The sequence below is a fragment of the Coregonus lavaretus genome, assembly GCF_964263955.1.
Source record: "Coregonus lavaretus genome assembly, chromosome: 25".
Classification (NCBI taxonomy): Eukaryota; Metazoa; Chordata; class Actinopteri; order Salmoniformes; family Salmonidae; genus Coregonus; species Coregonus lavaretus.
In genome coordinates, this window is record NC_140012.1 from 8,366,133 (window position 1) to 8,391,312 (window position 25,180).

Below are 25,180 nucleotides of genomic sequence, written 5' to 3' on the forward strand. Positions count from 1 at the left end.
TGAGATGCTGGTGTGTTTACACTGTAGGTTGTGGAGGAGAACAGGATTCACGGCAGAGGCCTTTGATCAGTGACAGAGCGCAAGAGTGTGGCCAACCAGGCGGAGACTGATCTGATGGCATCGGGCCTAATCACTAGATAGCCTACCCTGCCTAGCCTCCCAACACACACTGCTAATTAGTAAGTGGAGAAGTGGAGCATGTTCCAGAATAATAGAGAAAACAACAATACTTTTTCATCATCAACTTTTGTATGTACTTATTGGGACTAAGTTAATGTGGGTGACGTATGCTGGAAGCAGTGTGATTATGCACAAATTCAACCAGGCCCAGGAAATCAGTACACACACACGCACGCACACGTGTGCACGCACGCACTCACACACACACTCTCATCTAAACAATGGCATCTATAGTTAACAGTGTGGGATAATATCTGTTTTTCTTCTTTGTCTTCTGTGCAGAGTGAGCCTACATACAGACAGAGGATGACCTAGAAGCCACCACTGCTGAGCCCAACAGAGGATAATATCACTCTTGTGTGTGTAAGCAACAAGGTGTGTGACAGCAAACAGGGCTCCACCTGCACCCGGGTCAGCCTGGCAAACATGGGGGGCCACGTCACACTGCTGCTCCCCTTCCTACAGCTGCTCCTCTGTAGCTTGTCAGGGGTGTGGGGGTTCCCCTTCGGCCCCGTCCTTGACGTCACCCCCAGGACCACAGTGCTCTACCAAGGTAAGGCCAGACCAAGGCTCCAGGTTGCTGTATACTAGGAGGTTGTCCTGGCAACATGACTACACCTGACCTAAGGAAAACTCTGGGACAGAGTAATAGGCTGTGGCCTAGGAGTTTTTTCTGGTCAGTTCACATGGCCTGGAAAAACTCCTGGCTGTACTTAGGATATAGGATATCTACGGGATACTAATGTCACACTCGGTGTGTGGATTCAATACGGCTGCTCCAACTCCCTCCTGTTCACTTTAAACAAGTGGCACAGTTTTGTAAGTTGGCCCCGAAGACAGCCAGCCCCTACTTCCAGGGAGTTATTAATCGTCTCTCTCAAGTCCTGTCCTAGTTCACTTAGTTCACCATGCAGCCCTAATGAAACAATAGAGAATAGACAGAAGCTCTCATCGCCCATAAAAGAGGACCCCTCTACAGTGCATCCCTGACCAGTGCCTGTGTAGAAAATGAAATAGTGCTGAATAGGTGATTTTACGAAGAAGGGTTAAGGTACATAATTTACACACATCAGCATCCCCCCCCCCGCCCCCCTCCCCCAACCCCCCATAACAGCTCAGCCTCTCTTTCTCTATCTACTGCAGCAGAAGCTACTGCAGAGGGATCACCCAGCCCTGGCAGGCTCTTCAGACGACTATACTGTCCCTGGCTGCTGTCAGCTCTCCACACCTCTCCACTCCTGTCTTGAGAGGAGGAATATTATGAACAGATTATTAACAGAGTGAAGAGAGCCGGGTGCATCGCCTGCCTGCACTATGGTGCAGTCACAAAACCAGACTATTGCAGTGGAAAGAGACGGTTAGAGATAAGCGATAGACAGGACTTTTAGTGGGTTTAAATGGGAATTTCACTCAAAAATCTTTGTTAGCTATGTTGCTCCTCACCTGAGGTAGTATTAATAATATTATGTGTATTTCACATGCAATGCTTGAGCGTGCACAACAGAAAAAGGATATAAATCCACCCAAAAGAATGATGTCACTGGGTTTCCCATTCAGGGAAATGGATTCCAGATAATGTGATGCATAAGTATTAGTGAGTTCCTATCAGAATCATGTTAATGTCATGATCATTTTTGTTCAAAAAGCCTCTACTGCTAATTTGGTACACTCTTTTATTGTAGACGTGTGTGGTACAGTCGGTCTTATTTTTCTCCTTGTCCTTGTAGAAGGAAGTCATTGACCTACATTCAGACTCCCATGGGTTGTGTGTGTGTGTGTGTGTGTGTGTGTGTGTGTGTGTGTGTGTGTGTGTGTGTGTGCATGCGGGCGTGCACATGCATGCATGTATGATCTCTACTTACATCTAAAATCTGCACATGCATGCACCCCCTGTCACTTTCCCTTAGGAGAAACATGCCCAAGTGCAGAAATGGAGAGTGCAGAAAGTAGCACCTCCTAGAGGAAAATGGGCGCCGGGCACTTGACTGTACTGTGTATGGAAATAAGGGCTATGTGGGTGGTGATGGTGGTGGTACTATATTAGGAGCATAAATGTATGTATCTCTCTGGGTGGATTTATAATATGTTTCACAGTTAGTGTGAGAGGACGATCATTAATTTGCATTATGTTTTACAGTTGGTCTGTAGGAGTGGGTGTACAGTAACTCGCAATAAAACAGAGAAAGGATTTATAACCACGCTAAAAAGGGCATATCTGACATACTGTAATTTTAAAAATAATTGTGTTCTTGTGTGTGTGTGTGCACGTGCTCATCTATGTGTTTGTGCGTGCATTTGTTTGTGTGTGTGTGTGTGTGTGTGTGTCCCTCTCTGTCGTTAGATGAATACCTGACTCTGGTCTGAACTAGGGCTGTAGGCTTGTTCAATTAGCAGACAAGATACAGTATGCTTAAAAGGACTGTACCATTATTTTATATCAAAAATAATATAATTGAACTTAGCTGAAGAAAACAGAAAGGATATTTTTCCCATTCTGAAGCAGGTGCGCATAAGAAGTAGCTATGTTGAGTGTAAAAGTGATCGTTTGAAACAGGTCCTATACGCTAGATTTAGAGTTATTTGGCAACTTTAGTTGTGAATGATCCAAACCTTAGAACGTCTTAGAAATCAAAACATATGGGCTGCATGATGCGAATATAGGCTATTGATGATTTGAGAAAGTCGCAAAAAAAGCTTGCTTGTTCCTTGTTCTCTCATCAAGTGATCATATTTTCACCCATCAGACTATTCTCAATTTAAACTTGTCTTTACTAATACAGTATGTAAAATTAGTTTTGATTTAGAATGGCCCTTTATCAAATGGGCAGGAACAGGGGCAGGGGAAAACTACTTCGATTTTATAGCGGAGCATGTGCTTAATATGAGCAGCTGAGAATTAAATATAAGAACACTTATTTCACTCCTCGCATCAATCATTGTTTGAGGAGCATGCTCTCGCTGCGCGACAGGTGATATTCTGCCCAAACTCTGTATGCCATGGGCTCTCCAACCTGTTCCAGTGCTTAATTTGGGAAACCAAGTGAAATCTGTTCGGGAACATCGATAGTAACATGTTTTCGCAACAAAACATATTTCACTAAACTGTTGACAGCCCCTCTGCGCGCTCTAGAAAGGAATAAAGGAGAGAAAGGAGGAGATGGAAGAGCATTGTTGGGGAGATATTCTGTATAGCTAAAGGTAATGTGTCACACAATTAAATATAAAAAATGCCCTATTACTAGGCTATTCAAAATCAAATACAAATTCACTATAATTGTAGGCTAACTCTGTAAGCCGCCCTGCACAATCAATGAACCAACAGCATCGCCAAGGCCTATACGTTCTCTCCCAGCCTCATGGATAGACATTTTGGACCATAGCATAAAGTAACCAGTCCATCCTGTATGAATAATAATACAGTCCACACTCAAAGGCGATTACTTGAATTTGTTTAATTTTGGAGTATAGGCTAGACCAATTATTTACCAAAGACATCTTAAATCAGTTTTGCGTAATATGCGTTAGGCTATGGATTGTATAATGGCACAATCATAATTTTAATTGAGGTTTTCTTTTTTTATTGGGCTCATAACTCTATGCGTATGCATAAGCTCTAATATGCATATAGTGTTTTGAATTAATCATCGCCTTAGAAAGCGCTGTCCATTTCGTTTTGTTAGGCTTTGAAACAACATCCACAACGACCATGTTTTCCACTCAGTTTCAACCTGTTGTTGAACGTCTTTCTTCAAACTGATCATCACAGTGAGGTGAGTTTTAAAAGCAAGATACTGTTTTGATGATAAGTGTTTGATGTGATTTTCAATCGCATTTGCTTTGATATCAGAGTGGTTAGAGGGACAATAGAGCCCTGAGTACCAGGCCATTAGGACCTGATGGTCATTAGCAAGTTGGGTACTACCAAAGCATGTTCAGAGTGCATAAGAGGAGATTACTGTGACTCATCAGTCACATGGAATTTTACTGCGGTCATGACTCATGACTGCCGGTGTGGCGGTAATACAGTCACCGCAACAGCCCTAGTCTGAACTCAAGGATGTACTTAGGGGGTTGTCTCCCATGTCCTGCTCTCTCTGCTGGTACCAACCAGACTTGAAGTAATGGAACCATGCAATATTGATGCATGTGTAAGATCTGTCTACTGTTGCTACGAGGAGAGGGCAGCGGAGGGCTTGATAGTAGTGGATTTCTGTGTATTATTTAGACATGGTGTAGAATAGTTTTTTCATCTCTAAGAAATATCAGTTGAAAAGGGGAGATTTTATGTAGTCTATGGAGATTTTATGTAGACTAGCATACCCATCCTGAGGCATGAACCTATGCGATAGTATGGTTAATAAATGGCAAAGTTGGCCTGTAATTCACATGTATTTAGTCAAGTCAGTTGTTGTGTCTAGGTGAACAGACAAAACATCTCAAAATTTGTACAGAATAAAGGACAAGTTACTCACTAAAATAATAATGAGTTGACATAGGCTCAATTTGAAAACAAAATGTTTTGTCTCTCTCTGCCTTTCGTTCTTGTTGTTGTATACAGCATCTCACAATTTGTTCTCACCAGTCAGTGTTTGCAGAAAATGGCTTCTTTTAATGTGAAATTCCTCTGGTGACAATAGAGAGGAATTGGAGTTATCCTGGGATGCTTTGATCTATCTCTTTCTCTGATGTTCCCTGGGCTTGGTTTTGACAGGATCTGAGCAGCGACAGACTCTGCGTAGATACAGTACCTGAAATAGCACCAGGATAGGAGTAGTATACTGTATGCACTAACTGTGGGAGGTTTTGCCTGATCTACCACTATGAGATAAAGATCTCTGCTTTCTGTTATTGCTGTGCGTGCACTGATTTCATTGTAATATCATAATTCGAAACAGTAATGGTAAAAGTTTTCATTCGAAATGCACAGTCACGCTGATACAGGCAACCACGAGCACTGCATGAGGTGAAAACCACAGTACTGCCAAAGATCACAAGCATGATGGTAAATACTACAGACTTCACTCGTGATAGGGGCTACAGGCCCTGTGTAGCTCAGTTGGTAGAGCATGGCGCTTGCAACGCCAGGGTTGTGGGTTCGTTTCCCACGGGGGTCCAGTATGAAAAAATGTATGCACTCACTAACTGTAAGTCGCTCTGGATAAGAGCGTCTGCTAAAATGACTAAAATGTAAAAATAGAGAGAACAGTTTTGTTTATGCTGACTGTGTGTGAACTGTTCCCAAAGGGATGATTCATTTAAGGAATTGAAGCCACTGCGGATGAGGCAGCTATGCCAATCCTTTGGTCCAAATAATCTATTTTGAGAAATCTTCAGACATTTTGGAGGTTTTTGAAAATAGGAAACAGGAAATGTTGGTCCTCTGTAGCTCATTTGGTAGAGCATGGTGCTTGCAACACCAGGATATAGGCTTATATAACATTGATCAACTGAGCAACAGCTGACAGTATTCACCAGTGTCTACAGTGGTTAAGTCATGTGACAATAAAACTTGAAAATGACTGAAACTGTTGTCCCCCCAGCACATGTAGGGGAGAGTGGGGTAAGTTGAGACATTTTTTATATTCAGCATCACTCCATCAAGGGAAATATAGTATTCTTTCTAACAAAGATGTCTACATATGGGGGATACAACCATCCCAGCTCTGCAGATTTTGCTGCGAAGAGACAGAATCATTAGATAATTTGTTTTGGTACTGTCCGTATATAGCTTGTTTTTGGTCCAGGTTCAGGAATGGCTTAAGAATTGCAACATTTACCTGGAGCTAACTCTGCAAATAGCACTGCTGGGTGATTTAAAAAGTCATAGTCAATCAATCAATAATATAATAATACTCATAGCAAAAATGTTTATCTTTAATTTACAATATGTAGAATCTATGAGAATAGTAAAAAAATATATGGCAAATAGAAATCAAAACTGGATGGTGTTCAGAGATAGATGGGAGGGGTTGAGTGGAGCTGAATGATGGAACTAAAAACAAACAAAAGATAACTATTGTAAAATATACTGTGTCTGTAAAATGTGTGTATAAGCTGGAAGTAGAAGCCTAAGTGTTGTTGTCCATTAGTTTACTGTAATTAGGGGAGAGATGGTAGGGTTAGGTGAAAATAATATAGGAAAATATAGGAAAATATATAGTATACATTTAAAAAATATATATACTGTATATGGGGGATTGGAAATGATGCAGACAATTACGTTGATGGAAGCCACAATCTATCTGCAATATTAAAGCTGATCTACCCCCCAAAAAAATATATATATAATAAAAAAGGATATTGTGTATCCCTGGAAATAATCAGAATTCATGTAAACATTACATTTTTCAAAACATAGTTTGTCCAAAAAAAAGTGGTCTGTTGGCACAAGGGACAGGGCAAGTTAAGCCGCCTACAAATGTCTGTACTGAATGAAATATTACCACTACCTTTTTAAAACCATGTCTATCTTTATTTCCTAAACACACTTCAACACAATCACAATCACTTTTTGTCTTTTAATAATTTTAAGCATCTTCTAACACAGGTTTAACACCTAATAAACATTTTGTACTTAAAAAAAAAACACTTTTAGCATGAGCTAGGCCCTGTTGTTACCTCATATCCCAGTGATAATGCCTTGCATTACACCTAGGAAGAAAACACTTACATTTGCTCAATTTACCATTGGCTCAACCACTGGCTCAACTTACCCCATGGCCATTGGCTCAATTTACCCCAAGGCGCGCACACACACACACACACACACACACACACACACACACACACACACACACACACAGACAGCCTGATGCTGAAAGAGCTGTGAATCAGATGAAATGGCATAGGTGCAAAGCGTGTATGTTCAGTATACACACTGGGTGCATTCGACAATGGTAAAAAGAAACCGCCCTGTCGGCTCAGATTCAGCTGGCATGCTCCGTCACTTTGTGGACTCTCCTCATCGATTAACAGAGCACAAGGTGCAGCTTGTGCTACGGGTTTAGAACAGGAACTGCAAGCCATTCTCTCTCTCTCTCTCTCTCTCTCTCTCTCTCTCTCTCTCTCTCTCTCTCTCTCTCTCTCTCTCTCTCTCTCTCTCTCTCTCTCTCTCTCTCTCTCTCTCTCTCTCTCTCTCTCTCTCTTCCCGTCTCTCTTTCTTGGTCTCTGTCTATCCTGTACTCTCTGTCTCCGTCTGTCTCTCTCTCCCTTTCTCTCTCTATCTCTCTCCTTCTCCAACCCTCTCTCTCTCCCTGTCACTCTCTCTTGGTCTCTGCCTATCATGTACTCTCCCTCTCTCTCTCTCTCTCTCTCTCTCTCTCTCTCTCTCTCTCTCTCTCTCTCTCTCTCTCTCTCTCTCTCTCTCTCTCTCTCTCTCTCTCTCTCTCTCTTCTCTCTCTCTCTCTCTCTCTCTCTCTCTCTCTCTCTCTCTCTCTCCTTATTTCTCTCCTTCTCTCTCTCTCTACATCAGAAGTAAACAACTCAGGTCCTCAAGCTTCCCAGTCCTGCTGGTTTGTCCCTGGTACGGGTACATGATGTTTGGAAAGTGCACATATTGTAGCTGTTTCCCATGTGTAAGTCAGTTGCTAGTTAATGTAAAAGTCATAGATGAAATCAGCAGGACTGTGGCCCTCGAGGACTGGAGCAATGCTTACAGTTTTCTCGATTGCTAAGACACATTTCTTGAAAGCTGCTCTCCTTTTCTCTTAACTGTGAACACAAAACCCAATTTTCAAGCTACATTCACAAAACCTCAGACTCTTCTTGCAAAACCAAACTTTCACCTCAAAACAGTTCAATCTGTGCTCAAAACTGAACTATGTTGTCAAATCGTGCCCCGAGTCAATCAAAATAAAAAACACTACTGAACAGTCACTAAACACTACGTAGAAAAATAGAAAACACAATGCTCAGGACATGAAGCTGGAGAAATAAATGTTTATTGTTCACTGTAGGCTAAATGCATGTTGCAAAACAAAAAAAAACTGTGCATTTAGCACTTGTACAAAAACACAAAACAGAAATCTTGTGCATTTACATGTAGCACTTGTAAAAACAAACAGAAATCTTATGCGTTTGCCACTTGTGTACAGTAAGCCCATGTAAAAATAAAGTACAGAAATATACAAATAAGTGCATTACTCAGCCACAGCATCATGTCTCCGTACTGGGCCAGGCCACAGGACTTCATCCACATCACAGGCCACATTTTGTCTGGCCAGGCAACGGGGGAAAAAAACCCTGGCATGCCGTATCCAGGCTTGGCATGCCTCCACACCTATGTCACCACAGGCAAGTCCCATGGCTTGCAGGAGATTTACCCTGGTGTAAGGTTGGCGTTCATATACCTTCCACCGCCATGAGGAGAAGAATTCCTCCATGGGGTTTAGGTAAGGGGAGTACGGTGGAAGGCAAAGATTGATAAAACCTTGGTTCATATTGTACCACTCTCTAACCTGGAGGGCTCTGTGAAAACTCACATTGTCCCAAACAACAACATAGATGGGATGCTCATCCTGCTGCCCTAACAAAGCATCTCGCATGTGATTGAGGAAAATGAGGAGCTGGTGAGTGTTGTAGGGCCCCAGGTTGGCATGATGGTGGACAACCCCATGATTGCTGATGGCAGCACATAATGTGACATTGCCACCACGCTGCCCAGGAACACCAACAATGGCCCGATGGCCAATCACATTACGGCCTCTCCTTCTCCTTTTGGTGAGATTAAACCCAGCTTCATCCATGTAGATGTATTGATGGGGTCTTTCCATTGCATCCAGTTGAAAAACCCTCTGTAGAAATAGATATAGTTTTGTAAGTGATACGGAAAAAGTGATTTAGGCCACTACAGTAAATCACTACTTAGAGTAATCAACATTGAATGTGGGAATCTTTGCTCTTTGACTCTGTCTGAGTTGCGATCAAAGGGCACTCTGTATAGCTGTTTCATGCGCAGTCTGTTGCGCTTGAGGACACGATCAACAGTAGAGAGGCTGACACTGTTGATACCCTCAAAATGTAAATGGTCCTCAATGATCTTCTGCTGAATTTCGCTCAGTTTAATGGCATTTTTCTTACGGACCATATCAACAATTAGGGTCTCTTGGTGTGGGGAGAACATACCTGTCCTCCCACCCCCATGTGGCAGTCTTTCAATTCTACAAAAAGAGAACATGGAGTTACAAAAAATATACATGGAATACTAGGCCTACAAACAGTTAGACCAACCCTCCATTACAATACTACAGTACATTGGTACAGTGATGTACTGAAACATATATTCACTTACAGTATACTGTGGTACAGTATATAGTATGTCATACAGTAATTGCTGTCAACATTTACATACTGTACTATAATGTCAAAAAAAGGTAATTACCTGTTCTCTTCTCTAAATCTTCGGATTATGGTGGACACAGTGAATCTACTGATGTTTGGTTGTACCCTTTGTCCAGCCTCCCTCATGCTCATACCATGGACAAGAACATGGTCAATCACAGTAGCTCTGATTTCATCAGATATTACTGTTCTTTGTCTTCGCTGACCACCTCGACCACCTCGACCTCCTCTCACACGAACTCTTCCTCTCAGATTTCTATCCATTGTAGGGCCTCACAAACCAGTGCTCTCTAAACTGGCTTACTGTATATGTTCCCTCACATCATTAGCCACAAGTGTGATCAATTTTGAGTTGTTGTGTTCAAGTGGTGATACCTGTGCTCTAATTGTGTTTGACTTTTGTCACATGTGCTCACCATTATGCAGCACGGGTGCATCACAATGAAAATGTGTTGGCAAGTTGTGTCTAAACAGGTGAAAAGTGCTTATGGTTTTGCCAAAAGAGTGATTGATTCAATCAGTGGGTTCAGGCAACTGAGCATTTGGTTCAGACAATAGGGTTTAGTGTTTTAGCAATTGTCCTAATACGTGTGTGTAGGGCTGGCACAATTAATGTATAATCGTGTAACCGACCATAACCGTGAACAAATGTTTTTTCTTGTCATAATCATTTTAATACATTCATTGTAGGAGGGGGGATTCAACTTTATTTTCAAGTAGATTTAACCAATAAACGTTTGTAATTTTTTACGCGCAGAAAGGCAGAGGAGGAACTTCAATTCCAAAAGTTCCAAGCTGTCAAAACCATTTGTTTTTGAGACGCCAATTACGGCAATTACCATGGTCATTTGTATGACAACTAATTCTTACCCAAAATCCATAATTGTCACAGCTTGTTGTTGTGCTTGTTTGGCCTTAGAACGTTGCCTTCGGAGTAGCTCATAGGTCAGGCTTCTGACAGACATCAAGGAATCTTGATGTCTTGGGTGGCGGCCACTCCACAAATGTCTTGTTTACAAACTATAGTTTTGGCAAGCCGGTTAGGACATCTACTTTGTACATGACACAAGTAATTTTTCCAACAATTGTTTACAGACAGATTATTTCACGTATAATTCACTGTATCACAATTCCAGTGGGTCAGAAGTTTACATACACTAAGTTGACTGCGCATTTAAACAGCTTGGAAAATTCCAGAAAATGATGTCATGGCTTTAGAAGCTTCTGATAGGCTAATTGACATAATTTGAGTCAATTGGAGGTGTACCTGTGATGTATTTCAAGGTCTACCTTCAAACTCAGTGCCTCTTTGCTTGACATCATGGGAAAATCAAAAGAAATCAGCCAAGACCTCAGAAAAAAAATGCAGACCTCCACAAGTCTGGTTCATCCTTGGGATATTACGCAAGTATAAACACCATGGGACCACGCAGCTGTCATATCGATCAGGAAGGAGACGCGTTCTGTCTCTTAGAGATGAACGTACTTTGGTGCGAAAAGTGCAAATCAATCCCAGAACAACAGCAAAGGAGCCTGTGAAGATGCTGGAGGAAACAGGTACAAAAGTATCTATATCCACAGTAAAACGAGTCCTATATCGACATAACCTGAAAGGCCGTTCAGCAAGGAAGAAGCCACTGCTCCAAAATCGCCATAAAAAAGACAGACTATCGTTATGTTTGGAGGAAAAAGGTGGTGCTTGCAAGCCGAAGATCACCATCCCAACCGTGAAGCACGGGGGTGGCAGCATCATGCTAAGGGGGTGCTTTGCTGCAGGAGGGACTGGTGCACTTCACAAAATAGATGGCATCATGAGGAAGGAATATTATATGGATATATTGAAGCAACATCTCAAGACATCAGTCAGGAAGTTAAAGCTTGGTCACAAATGGACAATGACCCCAAGCATACTTCCAAAGTTGTGGCAAAATGGCTTAAGGACAACAAAGTCAAGGTATTGGAGTGGCCATCACAAAGCCCTGACCTCAATCCTTTAGAAAATGTATAGGGCAGAACTGAAAAAGCGTGTTCGAGCAAGGAGGCCTACAAACCGGACTTAGTTACACCAGCTCTGTCAGGAGGAATAGGCCAAAATTCACCCAACTTATTGTGGGAAGCTTGTGGAAGGCTACCCGAAACGTTTGACCCAAGTTAAACAATTTAAAGGCAACGCTACCAAATACTAATTGAGTGTATGTAAACTTCTGACCCACTGGGAATGTGATGAAATCATTCTCTCTACTATTATTCTGACATTTCACATTCTTGAAATAAAGTGGTGATCCTAACTGACCTAAGACAGGGAAGTTTTACTAGGATTAAATGTCAGGAATTGTGCAAAACTGAGTTTAAATGTATTTGGCTAAGGTGTATGTAAACTTCCGACTTCAACTGTATGTGTCTGTCTGTCTGTCTGTCTTCCTGTGCCTGTGTGTGTGTGTGTGTCTGTGTGCACGCATGTCTGTTGTTCTGTTTGTGTTTGTGTGTCCTGCTGTGTATGGAGGGTTACTGGCTGATAATCATGGGTGCTACTCATAGTATCACCATTGTATCCCTGAGAGACTATTTAGACTGTTTGTGTGGGGAGGGGTCTTCAAACAGGTTTGACAGCAAATCGAAGTGACTTTACCAGTGACAACAACATGTAGTATTTGTTGTAGTAACTGGCACTCCCAAATTCATTTTAGCCATTGCAGTATGCGAGGGTGGATGAGTTATTTGTAATTGTGTACCTGTCCACAGAGATATTTTGACTTTTTTTCCCCAAAACTTCAGTAAAGCATTTAATGACATTATTAAAGGGATTCTCCGAGACATTTGTGTACTTTTTAGCCAGTAGTTCTGAAAGTAGCATTCACGAGCCAAAAGTGGTTCACGAAAATGGCGTACTATGTCACATATGTGCAGATATGTGCACCACGTCATTGCTCTCTCTCTCTTGCTCTGCTGTGGGTGCATCATGTGTATCTTGCTATCTGTCACTCATATGGCGAGGGGCTGAAGCTCATAGGTTGAACTGGAATTGCTAAGGGGCTGACCCACATGGGGGAAAATGTAAGGAAAATAGTGCAGCACAGCTTCCAGAAAAACAGTTGCTTTCAAACTAGGGATTTCGTGGCTAATTGAGGTAAGACAATAATTCTGCATAAGAATTCTGCATGTATGAACTACACATTGACACATCCAGCCCAAAGCGGGAGGTTTAAAAAATACTTTGTAGTCGCCAAAGTACCAAAGCATGTCTTTAACCCTATTAAAATAACCTAATCAATCTGACTTGTGTTACTGTGTGTATAATAAGCCTTGGCCTTCAGTCTATCTTTCCAAGTGTCTGGATGTGCTATTGTAACACTATTTTGACCCTTAGAAAGACTCAAAACATTGTTTCAATTAACCACATGGGAGCATCAATCGATGAGTCTTTTCTTTTTGCTGAATATGCACTTTGATTTTCAGCACCTGCTCAAAACCATTGCATGTTTCTATGGGTTGTGTTTGAGATGGGGTATTGGGGGGAGGGAATTTTAAGAGCATTCAGTGGGAGATGTGCCCCAGTACTGCCAAATCATATCAGTGTGTGTGTGTGTTATTAGGGGAGGGGGTTCACAAGTAAGGTTGATTAGGACATATTGTACAGCATCTGAGCTTCATATCCCTTGAACAAATACAGCAGACAAACAACACAGTGTTACACATTCATTCCTTTGTGTTTTGCCCTTAATTCATGGAAACGGATCAAACAAAGTATTTTATCAGCAGTCTAGAACCTCTAAAATGGGGGCAAGCTGCCCTGCTGCTATGAGATGTGAAAAGAGGTCACTGTTTTCTTCTAGGTTGCTGTAATAATAAGATGTGGTCTTATTTAGTGATAAGATAGACGATAGTCATTTGATATAGGAGCGCTGAAAGTTCATTGATGGAGTTTGAAGATCAAGATTTAAAAGTGAGGGATAGGGGACAGAAAGAGAGATTAAGAAGGTGATGGAGGCTGACAGAGATAGCGTGAATAAGTGAGAGATGGAGAGGGATGGACAGAAGGAGGGAGGAACAATGAATATGAGTCAGCATGGTGCAGATGGGTATAATAATACATCCTACCCTCCTCTCTTTTATCCTCTCCTCCTCCCCTTGTCCTCCTCTTCTTCCTTCCTCTATCCTCTTTCTCCTCCTTTGTTCCTCTCCTGGGAGTGTGTCCCAGGCTGCTCGCAGTAATAAGGGAAGTTATGTTCATCTCATCCCGCCCATTGATTTACTGGGGATGGATGAACGCTTGTTTCAGTCAATCTGTTACACTCCTTCACTTCTGATAGAGAGACTATACTGCAGCTGTGTGTGGAGCATAGGGCCAGAGTTCAGCTATCGGAAAAGAGGAATAATTGGTAGAAAACACAACACGCTATAGGGTCAGAGAGACCATTGGAAAGAGAAAGCATGTGCATAGTATTCCAACTATATTACTTCAAGTAAAACTTTAAGTACAGCCAGTTTCATTCTATGAGGCAAGACGTATACCCTAACACAGGAATAACACCAGACCCAACATAGTGTTTTCTTATTCTGAAAAGTGGAAGCATGTACCTGTGCTTGGCAGTAGTAATAGTAATTATAGGGTTTTTCAGTGCCAAAACCATTCTGTGACTTTATTTGACCATTGGAAAACGGTGCAAATACAACAATGCAGGTTCAGTTAAATTGACCCCAAAGTCTCAGTAAGTTTGTGTGTTTGTTTTCAGGCCTGTTGGGTTGCCAGCGGTTCAGCAGCCCATCTCAGAACTACAGCACACTTCTACTGGAGGAGGACAATGGGGTGCTGTATGTAGGGGCCAGGGGGGCTCTCTACGCACTGGACACCACCAACATCTCTACACCTGGCAACCTCACGGTGAGTATTTTTACTGTACCAGCCAGGATGCTAACTTTCCGTTTCAAAAAAGTTGTATTGTATTGTAACTGGTTAACTGGTACAGCACAACATATCACATAACCGTTATGTTGCAATTGCAAAACGAACCGTCTTTCACAAATATTTTTCTCCTTCACAAATCTTTTTCTCTTTCACAAATTTTAAACAGGACAGGCTAATAATAGCCTTAAGGAGATTCAGTAAATCCTATTGTACGTTCATTTTTTGCAGTGTGAGTATTGGATTAACTGTATGGGGCAAGTTTACTCACAGGCCAACAGAATATATTAAAACTCAATGATGTAGTTGATGGGAGTAACTGGAGTATTAAAATTGAGTATTCACTGGAGTATTGAAATGTTGGCATGGTACACTGTCCCATTCTCCCACTGAGTGGTCATTATTGTCCCCCTATGTTTGCAGATTGATTGGGAAGCTTCGGCAGAGCAGAAGAAGCAGTGTCTCAACAAAGGAAAAGACAATCAGGTACAACCAATGGCGTGTAGCACCCACCGCTCAATGCACAAACTCTCTCTCTCTCTCTCTCTCTCTCTCTCTCTCTCTCTCTCTCTCTCTCTCTCTCTCTCTCTCTCTCTCTCTCTCTCTCTCTCTCTCTCTCTCTCTCTCTCTCTCTCTCTCTCTCTCTCTCTCTCTCTCTCTCTCTCTCTCTCTCTCTCAGTTTCTCTCTCTCCTTATTAGACGGCCCAATCTAGTATAACAATGATGTGGTGTTGTTATTATAATGTAATAATGTAGTCAAATCAAATCGAATTTAATTTGTCACATGCGCTGAATACAACAGGTGTAGTAGACCTTACCGTGAAATGCTTACTTACAAGCCCCTTAACTCACAATGTAGTTTTAAGAAAATAGAGTTAAGAAAATATTTGCTAAATAAACTAAAGTAATACATTTAAATAATGTAAAAATTAACACAATAAAATAACAATAATGAGGCTATATATAAGGTGTACCGGTACCAAGTCAATGTACGAGGGTACAGGTTAGTCAAGGTAATTTGTACATGTAGGTAGGGGTAAAGTGACTATGCATAGATAATAAACAGCAAGTAGGAGCAGTGTAAAAACAAAGGGGGGGGGGGTCAATGCAAATAGTATGGGAGGCCATTTGATTAATTGTTCAGTAGTCTTATGGCTTGGGGGTAGAAGCGGTTAAGGAGCCTTTTGGACTAGACTTGGCGCTCCGATACCGCTTGCCATGCGGTAGCAGAGAGAACAGTCTATGAGTTGGGTGACTGGAGTCTTTGAAAACAATTTGGCCCTTCCTCTGACACTGCCTAGTACAGTGGGGAAAAAAAGTATTTAGTCAGCCACCAATTGTGCAAGTTCTCCCACTTAAAAAGATGAGAGAGGCCTGTAATTTTCATCATAGGTACACGTCAACTATGACAGACAAATTGAGAAAAAAAAATCCAGAAAATCACATTATAGGATTTTTTATGAATTTATTTGCAAATTATGGTGGAAAATAAGTATTTGGTCACCTACAAACAAGCAAGATTTCTGGCTCTCACAGACCTGTAACTTCTTCTTTAAGAGGCTCCTCTGTCCTCCACTCGTTACCTGTATTAATGGCACCTGTTTGAACTTGTTATCAGTATAAAAGACACCTGTCCACAACCTCAAACAGTCACTCTCCAAACTCCACTATGGCCAAGACCAAACAGCTGTCAAAGGACACCAGAAACAAAATTGTAGACCTGCACCAGGCTGGGAAGACTGAATCTGCAATAGGTAAGCAGCTTGGTTTGAAGAAATCAACTGTGGGAGCAATTATTAGGAAATGGAAGACATACAAGACCACTGATAATCTCCCTCGATCTGGGGCTCCACGCAAGATCTCACCCCTTGGGGTCAAAATGATCACAAGAATGGTGAGCAAAAATCCCAGAACCACACGGGGGGACCTAGTGAATGACCTGCAGAGAGCTGGGACCAAAGTGACAAAGCCTACCATCAGTAACACACTACGCCGCCAGGGACACAAATCCTGCAGTGCCAGACGTGTCCCCCTGCTTAAGCCAGTACATGTCCAGGCCCGTCTGAAGTTTGCTAGAGTGCATTTGGATGATCCAGAAGAGGATTGGGAGAATGTCAGATGGTCAGATGAAACCAAAATATAACTTTTTGGTAAAAACTCAACTCGTCGTGTTTGGAGGACAAAGAATGCTGAGTTGCATCCAAAGAACACCATACCTACTGTGAAGCATGGGGGTGGAAACATCATGCTTTGGGGCTGTTTTTCTGCAAAGGGACCAGGACGACTGATCCGTGTAAAGGAAAGAATGAATGGGGCCATGTATCGTGAGATTTTGAGTGAAAACCTCCTTCCATCAGCAAGGGCATTGAAGATGAAACGTGGCTGGGTCTTTCAGCATGACAATGATCCCAAACACACCGCCCGGGCAACGAAGGAGTGACTTCGTAAGAAGCATTTCAAGGTCCTGGAGTGGCCTAGCCAGTCTCCAGATCTCAACCCCATAGAAAATCTTTGGAGGGAGTTGAAAGTCCATGTTGCCCAGCGACAGCCCCAAAACATCACTGCTCTAGAGGAGATCTGCATGGAGGAATGGGCCAAAATACCAGCAACAGTGTGTGAAAACCTTGTGAAGACTTACAGAAAACGTTTGACATGTGTCATTGCCAACAAAGGGTATATAACAAAGTATTGACAAAACTTTTTTTATTGACCAAATACTTATTTTCCACCATAATTTGCAAATAAATTCATTAAAAATCCTATAATGTGATTTTCTGGATTTTTTTTTCTCATTTTGTCTTTCATAGTTGACGTGTACCTATGATGAAAATTACAGGCCTCTCTCATCTTTTTAAGTGGGAGAACTTGCACAATTGGTGGCTGACTAAATACTTTTTTGCCCCACTGTATATAGGTCCTGGATGCCAGGAAGCTTGGCCCCAGGGATGTACTGGGCTGTACGCACTACCCTCTGTAGCGCCTTACGGTCGGATGCCGAGCAGTTGCCATACCAGTCGGTGATGCAACCGGTCAGGATGCTCTTGATAGTGCAGCTGTATAACTTTTTGAGGATCTGGGTACCCATGCCAAATCTTTTCAGTCTCCTGAGGGGGAAAAGGCATTGTCATGCCCTCTTCACGACTTTCTTGGTGTGTTTGGACCATGATAGTTCGTTGGTGACGACCCGCTCCACTACAGCCCAATTGTTGTGAATGGGGGCGTGTTTGGCCCTCCTTTTCCTGTAGTCCACGATCATCTCCTTTGTCTTGCTCACGTTGAGGGAGAGGTTGTTGTCCTGACACCAAACTGCCAGGTCTCTGACCTCCTCCCTATAGGCTGTCTCATCGTTGTCGGTGATCAGGCCTACCACTGTTGTGTCGTCAGCAAACTTAATGATGGTGTTGGAGTCGTGCTTGGCCACGCAGTCGTGGGTGAACAGGGAGTACAGGAGGGGACTGAGCACGCACCCCTGATGGGCCCCCGTGTTGAGGATCAGCGTGGCAGATGTGTTGTTGCCTACCCTTACCACCTGGAGGCGGCCCGTCAGGAAGTCCAGGATCCAGTTGCAGAGGGAGGTGTTTAGTCCCAGGGTCCTTAGCTTAGTGATGAGCTTTGTGGGAACTATGGTGTTGAATGCTGAGCTGTAGTCAATGAACAGCATTCTCACATAGGTGTTCCTTTTGTCCCGGTGGGAAAGGGCAGTGTGGAGTGCGATTGAGATTGCGTCATCTGTGGATCTGTTGGGCCGTTATGTGAACTGGAGTGGGTCTAGGGTTTCCGGGATGATGGTGTTGATGTGAGCCTTTCAAAGCACTTCATGGCTACCGGCGTGAGGGCTACGGGATGGTAGTCATTTAGGCAGGTTACCTTCGCTTTCTTGGGCATAGGGACTATGGTGGTCTGCTTGAAACTTGTACACCACCGTTCAAAGGTTTGGGGTCACTTAGAAATGTCCTTGTTTTCGAAAGAAAAGCAATTTTATTTTACGCCTCACAGGTCCTCAACTGGCAGCTTCATTAAATAGTACCCGCAAAATACCAGTCTCAACGTCAACAGTGAAGAGGTGGCTCCGGGATGCTGACCTTCTAGGCAGAGTTGCAAAGAAAAAGCCATATCTCAGACTGCCCATCTTAATCTTAAATTTGTATTGCCCAGTCTGAGATATGGCTTTTTCTTTGCAACTCTGCCTAGAAAGTCAGCATCCCGGAGTCGCCTCTTCACTGTTGACGTTGAGACTGGTGTTTTGCGGATATTATTTAATGAAGCTGCCAGTTGAGGACCTGTGAGGCGTCTGTTTCTCAAACTAAACACTCTAATGTATTTATCCTCTTGCTCAGTTGTGCAACGGGGCCTCCCACTCCTCTTTCTATTCTGGTTAGAGCCAGTTTGCGCTGTTCTGTGAAGGGAGTAGTACACAGCGTTGTATGAGATCTTCAGTTTCTTGGTAATTTCTCGCATGGAATAGCTGATCATTTCTCAGAACAAGAATAGGCTGACGAGTTTCAGAAGAAAGTTATTTGTTTCTGGTCATTTTGAGCCTGTAATCGAACCCACAATTGCTGATGCTCCAGATACTCAACTAGTCTCAAGAAGGCCAGTTTTATTGCTTCTTTAATCAGCACAACAGTTTTCAGCTGTGCTAACATAATTGCAAAAGGGTTTTCACATTTTTTAAAATGATAAACTTGGATTAGCAAACACAATGTGCCATTGGAACACAGGACTGATGGTTGCTGATAATGGGCCTCTGTACGCCTATGTAGATATTCCATAAAAAATCAGCCGTTTCCAGCTACAATAGCCATTTACAACATTACCAATGTCTACACTGTATTTCTGATCAATTTGATGTTATTTTAATGGACAAAAAAAATGCTTTTCTTTTGAAAAGAAGGAAGTTTCTCAGTGACCCCAAACTTTTGAACGGTAGTGTAGGTATTACAGACTCGGTCAGGGAGAGGTTGAAAATGTCAGTGAAGACACTTGCCAGGTAGTCCGCGCATGCTCTGAGTAAACGTCCCGGTAATCCGTCTGTCCCCGCGGCCTTGTGAATGCTGACCTGTTTAAAGGTCTTGGTCACATCGGCTACGGAGAGCGTGATCACACAGTCGTCCGGAACAGTTGGTGCTCTCATGCATGCTTCAGTGTTGCTTGCCTCGAAGCGAGCATAAAAGGCATTTAGCCCGTCTGGTAGGCTCGTGTCACTGGGCAGCTCACGGCTGGGTTTCCTTATGTAGTCCATAATAGTTTGCAAGCCCTGCCACATCTGACGAGCGTCAGAGCCGGTGTAGTAGGATTCAATCTTAGTCCTGTATTGACGCTTTGCCTGTTTGATAGTCCTTCCATATTGAGCGAGTCACTGGTACTTGCTTTTAAGCAGGAATCAGGAGCTTTTTTATGTGTCTCTGTGTGTGGAGTGAAGGTGGTCTAGAGTTTTTTTTCCTCTGGTTGCACATGTAAAACGGATTTAAGTTTTCCTGCATTAAAGTCCCCAGCCACTAGGAGCGCCGCTTCTGGATGAGCATTTTTTTGTTTGCTTATGGCCTTATACAGCTCGTTGAGTGCGATCTTAGTGCCAGCATCGGTTTGTGGTGGTAAATAAACGGCTACAAAAAATATAGATGAAAACTGTCTTGGTAGATATTGTGGTCTACAGCTTATCGTGAGGTACTCCATTTCAGGCGAGCAATACCTCGAGACTACCTTAATATTAGACATCGCGCACCAGCTGTTATTGATAAATAGACACACACCCCCACCCCTCGTCTTACCGGACGTAGCTGTTCTGTCCTGCCGATGCACGGAAAATCCAGCCAACTGTATATTATCTGTGTCGTCGTTCAGTCACAACTTGTGAAACATAAGATATTACAGTTTTTTATATTTATTGTCCCGTTGGTAGGATAGTCTCGAACAGAGCGCATCCAGTGTATTCTCCTGTGATTGCACGTTGGGTAATAGAACGGATGGTAGAGGCGGGTTACCCACTCACCAACAAATTCTCACAAGGCACCCTGATCTCCGCCCCCTGTATTTCCTTATTTTCTTCATGCGAATGACGGGGATTTGGGCCTTGTCTAGGAGCAACATTATATCCTACATGTCAGACTCATTAAAGAAAAAATCTTTGTCCAGTTTGAGGTGAGTAATCGCTGTTCTGATATCCAGAAGTTATTTTCGGTCATAAGAGACAGTAGCATCAACATTATGTACAAAATATGTTACAAACAATGCGAAAAAACACACAAAATAGCACAATTGGTTAGGAGCCCGTAAAACGGCAGCCATCCCCTCCGGCACCATGCGTGAAGGAGTCAAGTGAATGTGTTAGCCTATGTCTTCAAGATTAGGTTGATGCTATATAGATGTATAACCATCCTGTTGTGTCTCTCCTACAGACAGATTGTTACAATCACATCCGCTTCCTACAGAGGTACAATGAGACTCACCTGTACGTCTGTGGCACACACGCCTTCAGGCCCCTCTGTGCTTACATAGTAAGAGCTGTCCTTCCTGTTGCTGGGGATTTCCTGGTTTACATGCCGGCTCCCAACAAACTGCCCATAGAGCCCCACAGTGGACACGTCATATTACCCATAAAACCTAGTGGTCAAACACGGAAATGGTTCCAAAAATGTTTTCACCGTCCATTTTTCCCATAGGGGATCTTAGAACCACTTCAAACAAGGTCTGTGTCATGTAGGCTTTCCCTGGCGGGACGTTTTGCTAACCGTGTAAATCTCTCTTTGACAAGGTGTCTTTTATCAATATATTCAGCTCTATTTACTCTCAGATTCAAAAATGCTAATTAGCATCGAAGTAGACATCATGCAACACTACAAATCCCTGCAAGCTCCTGCACGTCATCTCCAGCTGACACCTTTGCTGTCAGCTAGCTGGTTACTAGCTACTTTGATCCAAAATGAAAGATATATTGAACATTTTCATTTACTGTTCCATATTTTAACTAATATTTGTCTTATTTATGCATTTGGTCTTGTGTATTGTACAGAATACTAACCTAGTAGCAGTCAGATATTTACAATGTGCCATGAATACTAGGCTAGAATTTTGAAAATAAGCTAGATAGCTAGCTACCTACCTAGATTAAATTAGCAACATACCCTTATTTTACCAGATCCTCTTCTCCTTCAGCCTGTGGCAGTCTATATTTAATCCCTTATAATGTCTGCCAACTATATGAACGAGGTTAAATCTATTTCAATTAATGATGTCAGAATGCACTGCTGTATTAAAGCAATTCAGAACTAACTTGTTGACATGTTCAGTTGCAGATTCAAAGCCAGATTAACTCATTGCAGAATGTATCCATAATCATGAATAAGCATATTTATTTGACAAGAATGCACCTAGTCACCCATCAATCACGTCAAACACCTGAACTCCAACAATTACATCAATTAAATAAATCAAAATAGTATACAATGCATACATATGCCTTTCATACATAATATAAACATTTGACTTGAAGTAAAAATGTCATTATTTATTCATCAATGCCACAAACCTGGGACATCGAAGAGCACCATATTAACTATTATTACTATCCGAGAGCACACAGATTCTTCTCCTTTCCATTTTAGGAATTAGACCACCACAAATAACACAAAATGTAAAACAGCATATTGTGATTTTTGGTGGGTGAGTTACAAATGGAGAACAACTGGGTGTGTAAGGTATGTTTAATATAAAATACTAGGTCAACTCCAGCAGAATGAGAAACACACTTAACAGACTCAAAACAAGGAAGCCATGCCTAAACGTAGCTATATCAACACCCTTATTGTCATTTTAACAGGTCCATATTGCTGCTGTCAATTGTGAGCAGCACATTTAACACTGCATTCAGTCTGAACCCTAGAATAAGCAGGAGAACAGCATTACACAGGTGAAAAAAAGGTAGCAAAAACAGTACACCACAATACTTTTTAAAATGTTACTGAGTCCAGATGTATTCAAATCAAGAGAAAAAGTGAAGGAAGCAGCATAGGGAAATTGGATGAAGGTAGGGTGGGTTTATAGAGATAAGATGGAGAGTTCCATAGTGTCCGAAGTTGAGGGACCATGGGGCATAAAAGGCATAGTCTGGAATAAGGGGTAGCTAGAGGGATGGTTGGCCATGGAAAAACATAAAATGGGGTGCTGGTGTGCTTCTGCACCCCTTTTAGGTCGTTGTCACAAAAATCCGGCCCATGTCCAGTCATACTCAGGGTCTCAGCTTGTGTCCCTCGTTGTCATTCCGTCTCAGTTGCAGCATTCATATCGTTGTCATCGTGTGTATGTGAATCACAACATTAAAGACGATGAGTGATCACAGCATTTCCACAAATTGAGCCATACACAATACAACTTAAGGCCAGTCACCACATAATGAAATGACATTTTTGCATGTATCTTTCAATTTTGAGATTTGTTGGTATTTTGGTCCATTAATATTAGTATTTTCAAAAAGTAAACATAAAAATGACAAAAACTTCATGAAAATGTATATTTTCTTTAGTTAATCATACTACCGTCATCAAAATTGTATAGAATTTGAACCACTTTAGAAATTGACATATATCAATAATTTCAAATCTCACTAAATTAAATTACACATAATTTAAAAGCCCATTTCATAGAGAGTGTTACAAACTGGACTATATTTAGTAACTTACTTTGAAGAGATGATTATTGGGTCTAAATAGGCGTTTGGCGTTTGGTAATCTAAATTCAGTACTTGTCTTTAACTGCCATTTCCCGAAAGGTAGACTCATCCCACATGCCATCTCATTTTTCTCAGCTTCAGAAGCATCTGAATAGATATATTCTCCAGACCTGCCCAGAGGGAATTGTTGATATGTAGATTTTTTAAAACATTCTAGATAACATTTTCTTTGGAGAAATACATCAAAAATGCATTTTACAAATATGTCCTCAGTATTTTACAGATTGAAAGATGAAAAAGTATTTATCCACAATCTGCTCTGCACAAGTTCGGTCCTGGAGTGTCTTAAAAAAATTAAAACAAAATATTTAGGCTTACTTCATCCAGTGTCCTGAAAAATTGATTTGCACAATATGCAAAAATGTGCATATTTAATGAGTTATCTACATTTAACTGGTAAAAGTTGATTGTGATATGATTAAGGGGAAAAAAGTAGCCTGGCCTTAAGCATTGAGGACAGCATTTTGTTGACAACATGGTGGTTTACACTATGTCTACTGTGTGTGAATGATTGAGGAATCTTACCCCAGCTGTAGGTCCATTTGAGTGTGTGTGGTCACTTAGGCCTGCACATCAACCAGGACTGGGACCATTGGAGACTTGGGATGCTTGCTCTCAAAGTGCTGCTTGAATGTCTTCTGGTCTGCATCTGTAAAGGTCAAGTAAAAATGAAGGAAGTTAACAATCTGTGGCTTAGATTGAATTCAAAGTTGACACAAATGATAAACTAAGTAATACGATGCAACAAACTACTTCACATATGAAAGACTGCACCACAAAGGCCAGTACATTAGCCTACACATGGAGAGGACAGGGCAAGTGTGGACCAGTGATGCCTTGGCTGCAGTCTTCTGGTCTGCAGCTGCTCCCGTCTTCTTAGCAACCGCCGCCTTGGTATCAGTCAACAAGTTCAACTTGAGAGAGGAGCATGCGTTATATATCAATACCCTCTAAATGAATCCGCCCCTGATTACAAAGCATACCTGATTACAAATCATAGCCTATCGCCGTGATTTGTTATGTTGATTATCAGGTGTTAGAGCTGGGTTGGGACAAAACCATTCACACACTCCTGCTCTTCCGGACTTCCTGCAATGACTGAAACATTGCAGGAAGTTGAAACAGCTTACCTAGTTGAGGTGATAAGACTCAGGCTCACCAATTGGTTCTGGAATAATGTTTGCAATTTGGCAACAATAACATGACAGTAATTCTACCTCAAAAACAAATGTGTGAATACCAAATAATTTAAAACCCACCTTAGCAAGTAGGACTAAATAAGGTTACATAACCTTGCCTAGTAGCTATACTAATAATCTGCTGTCCAGAGGGTAACAGCAAACAGATCAATGTCTTCCTGCAGTAAAGTAAGCACACTGTTGACTCAAGACTAGCTAGATTACAGGTATTGTGTAAATTCAAAACTTGCCCGAGACAGTTCACAGAATTGTCAATTGAAACAAATTTAGCCAATTTACTCTTTACTAAATTTAGCTAACATTAGATAGTTAATCCAGAGATTCTTACATTTGCCTCGATTTGGCAATCTCGTCTAGATCATGGTGAGTGACGTGAAGCTTGAGACAGGTGTTTGTAGTTCTGTATGATAGCCACATTAGCAGCTAACTAGCGTTTGATTTTTGGGGGATAAATGCAGGGTTTATATATTGATAAAAGTCACTTTGTCCTATAGAGATTTACACGGTTGTCAAAACGTCACGCCAGGCAGTGGTGCAAAGTACTTACAGTGCCTTGCAAAAGTATTCACCCCCCTTGGTGTTTCAAAAAATTCACGCCAGGCAGTGGTGCACCATTAAATCCATTCTTAAAAAATTGAAAGAATATGGCACCACAACAAACCTGCCAAGAGAGGGCCGCCCACCAAAACTCACGGACCAGGCAAGGAGGGCATTAATCAGAGAGGCAACAAAGAGACCAAAGATAACACTGAAGGAGCTGAAAAGCTCCACAGCGGAGATTGGAGTATCTGTCCATAGGACCACTTTAAGCCGTACACTCCACAGAGCTGG

General features: G+C 42.0%; 1 protein-coding gene across 1 annotated transcript in view; it reads left to right on the plus strand.

The window, feature by feature from the left end:
- Nucleotides 1-606: 606 nt before the first annotated feature.
- Nucleotides 607-25,180, plus strand: part of LOC311101016 (semaphorin-4G-like) — a gene marked incomplete at both ends in the record, with an annotated part of 58,758 nt that continues 34,184 nt past the window's right edge. The window contains 4 exons of the mRNA XM_084142023.1: nt 607-733; nt 14,253-14,401; nt 14,846-14,908; nt 20,821-20,919. Of these exons, the coding sequence (XP_083998149.1) occupies nt 607-733; nt 14,253-14,401; nt 14,846-14,908; nt 20,821-20,919 (438 nt within the window). The remainder of the gene's footprint in view (nt 734-14,252; nt 14,402-14,845; nt 14,909-20,820; nt 20,920-25,180) is intronic.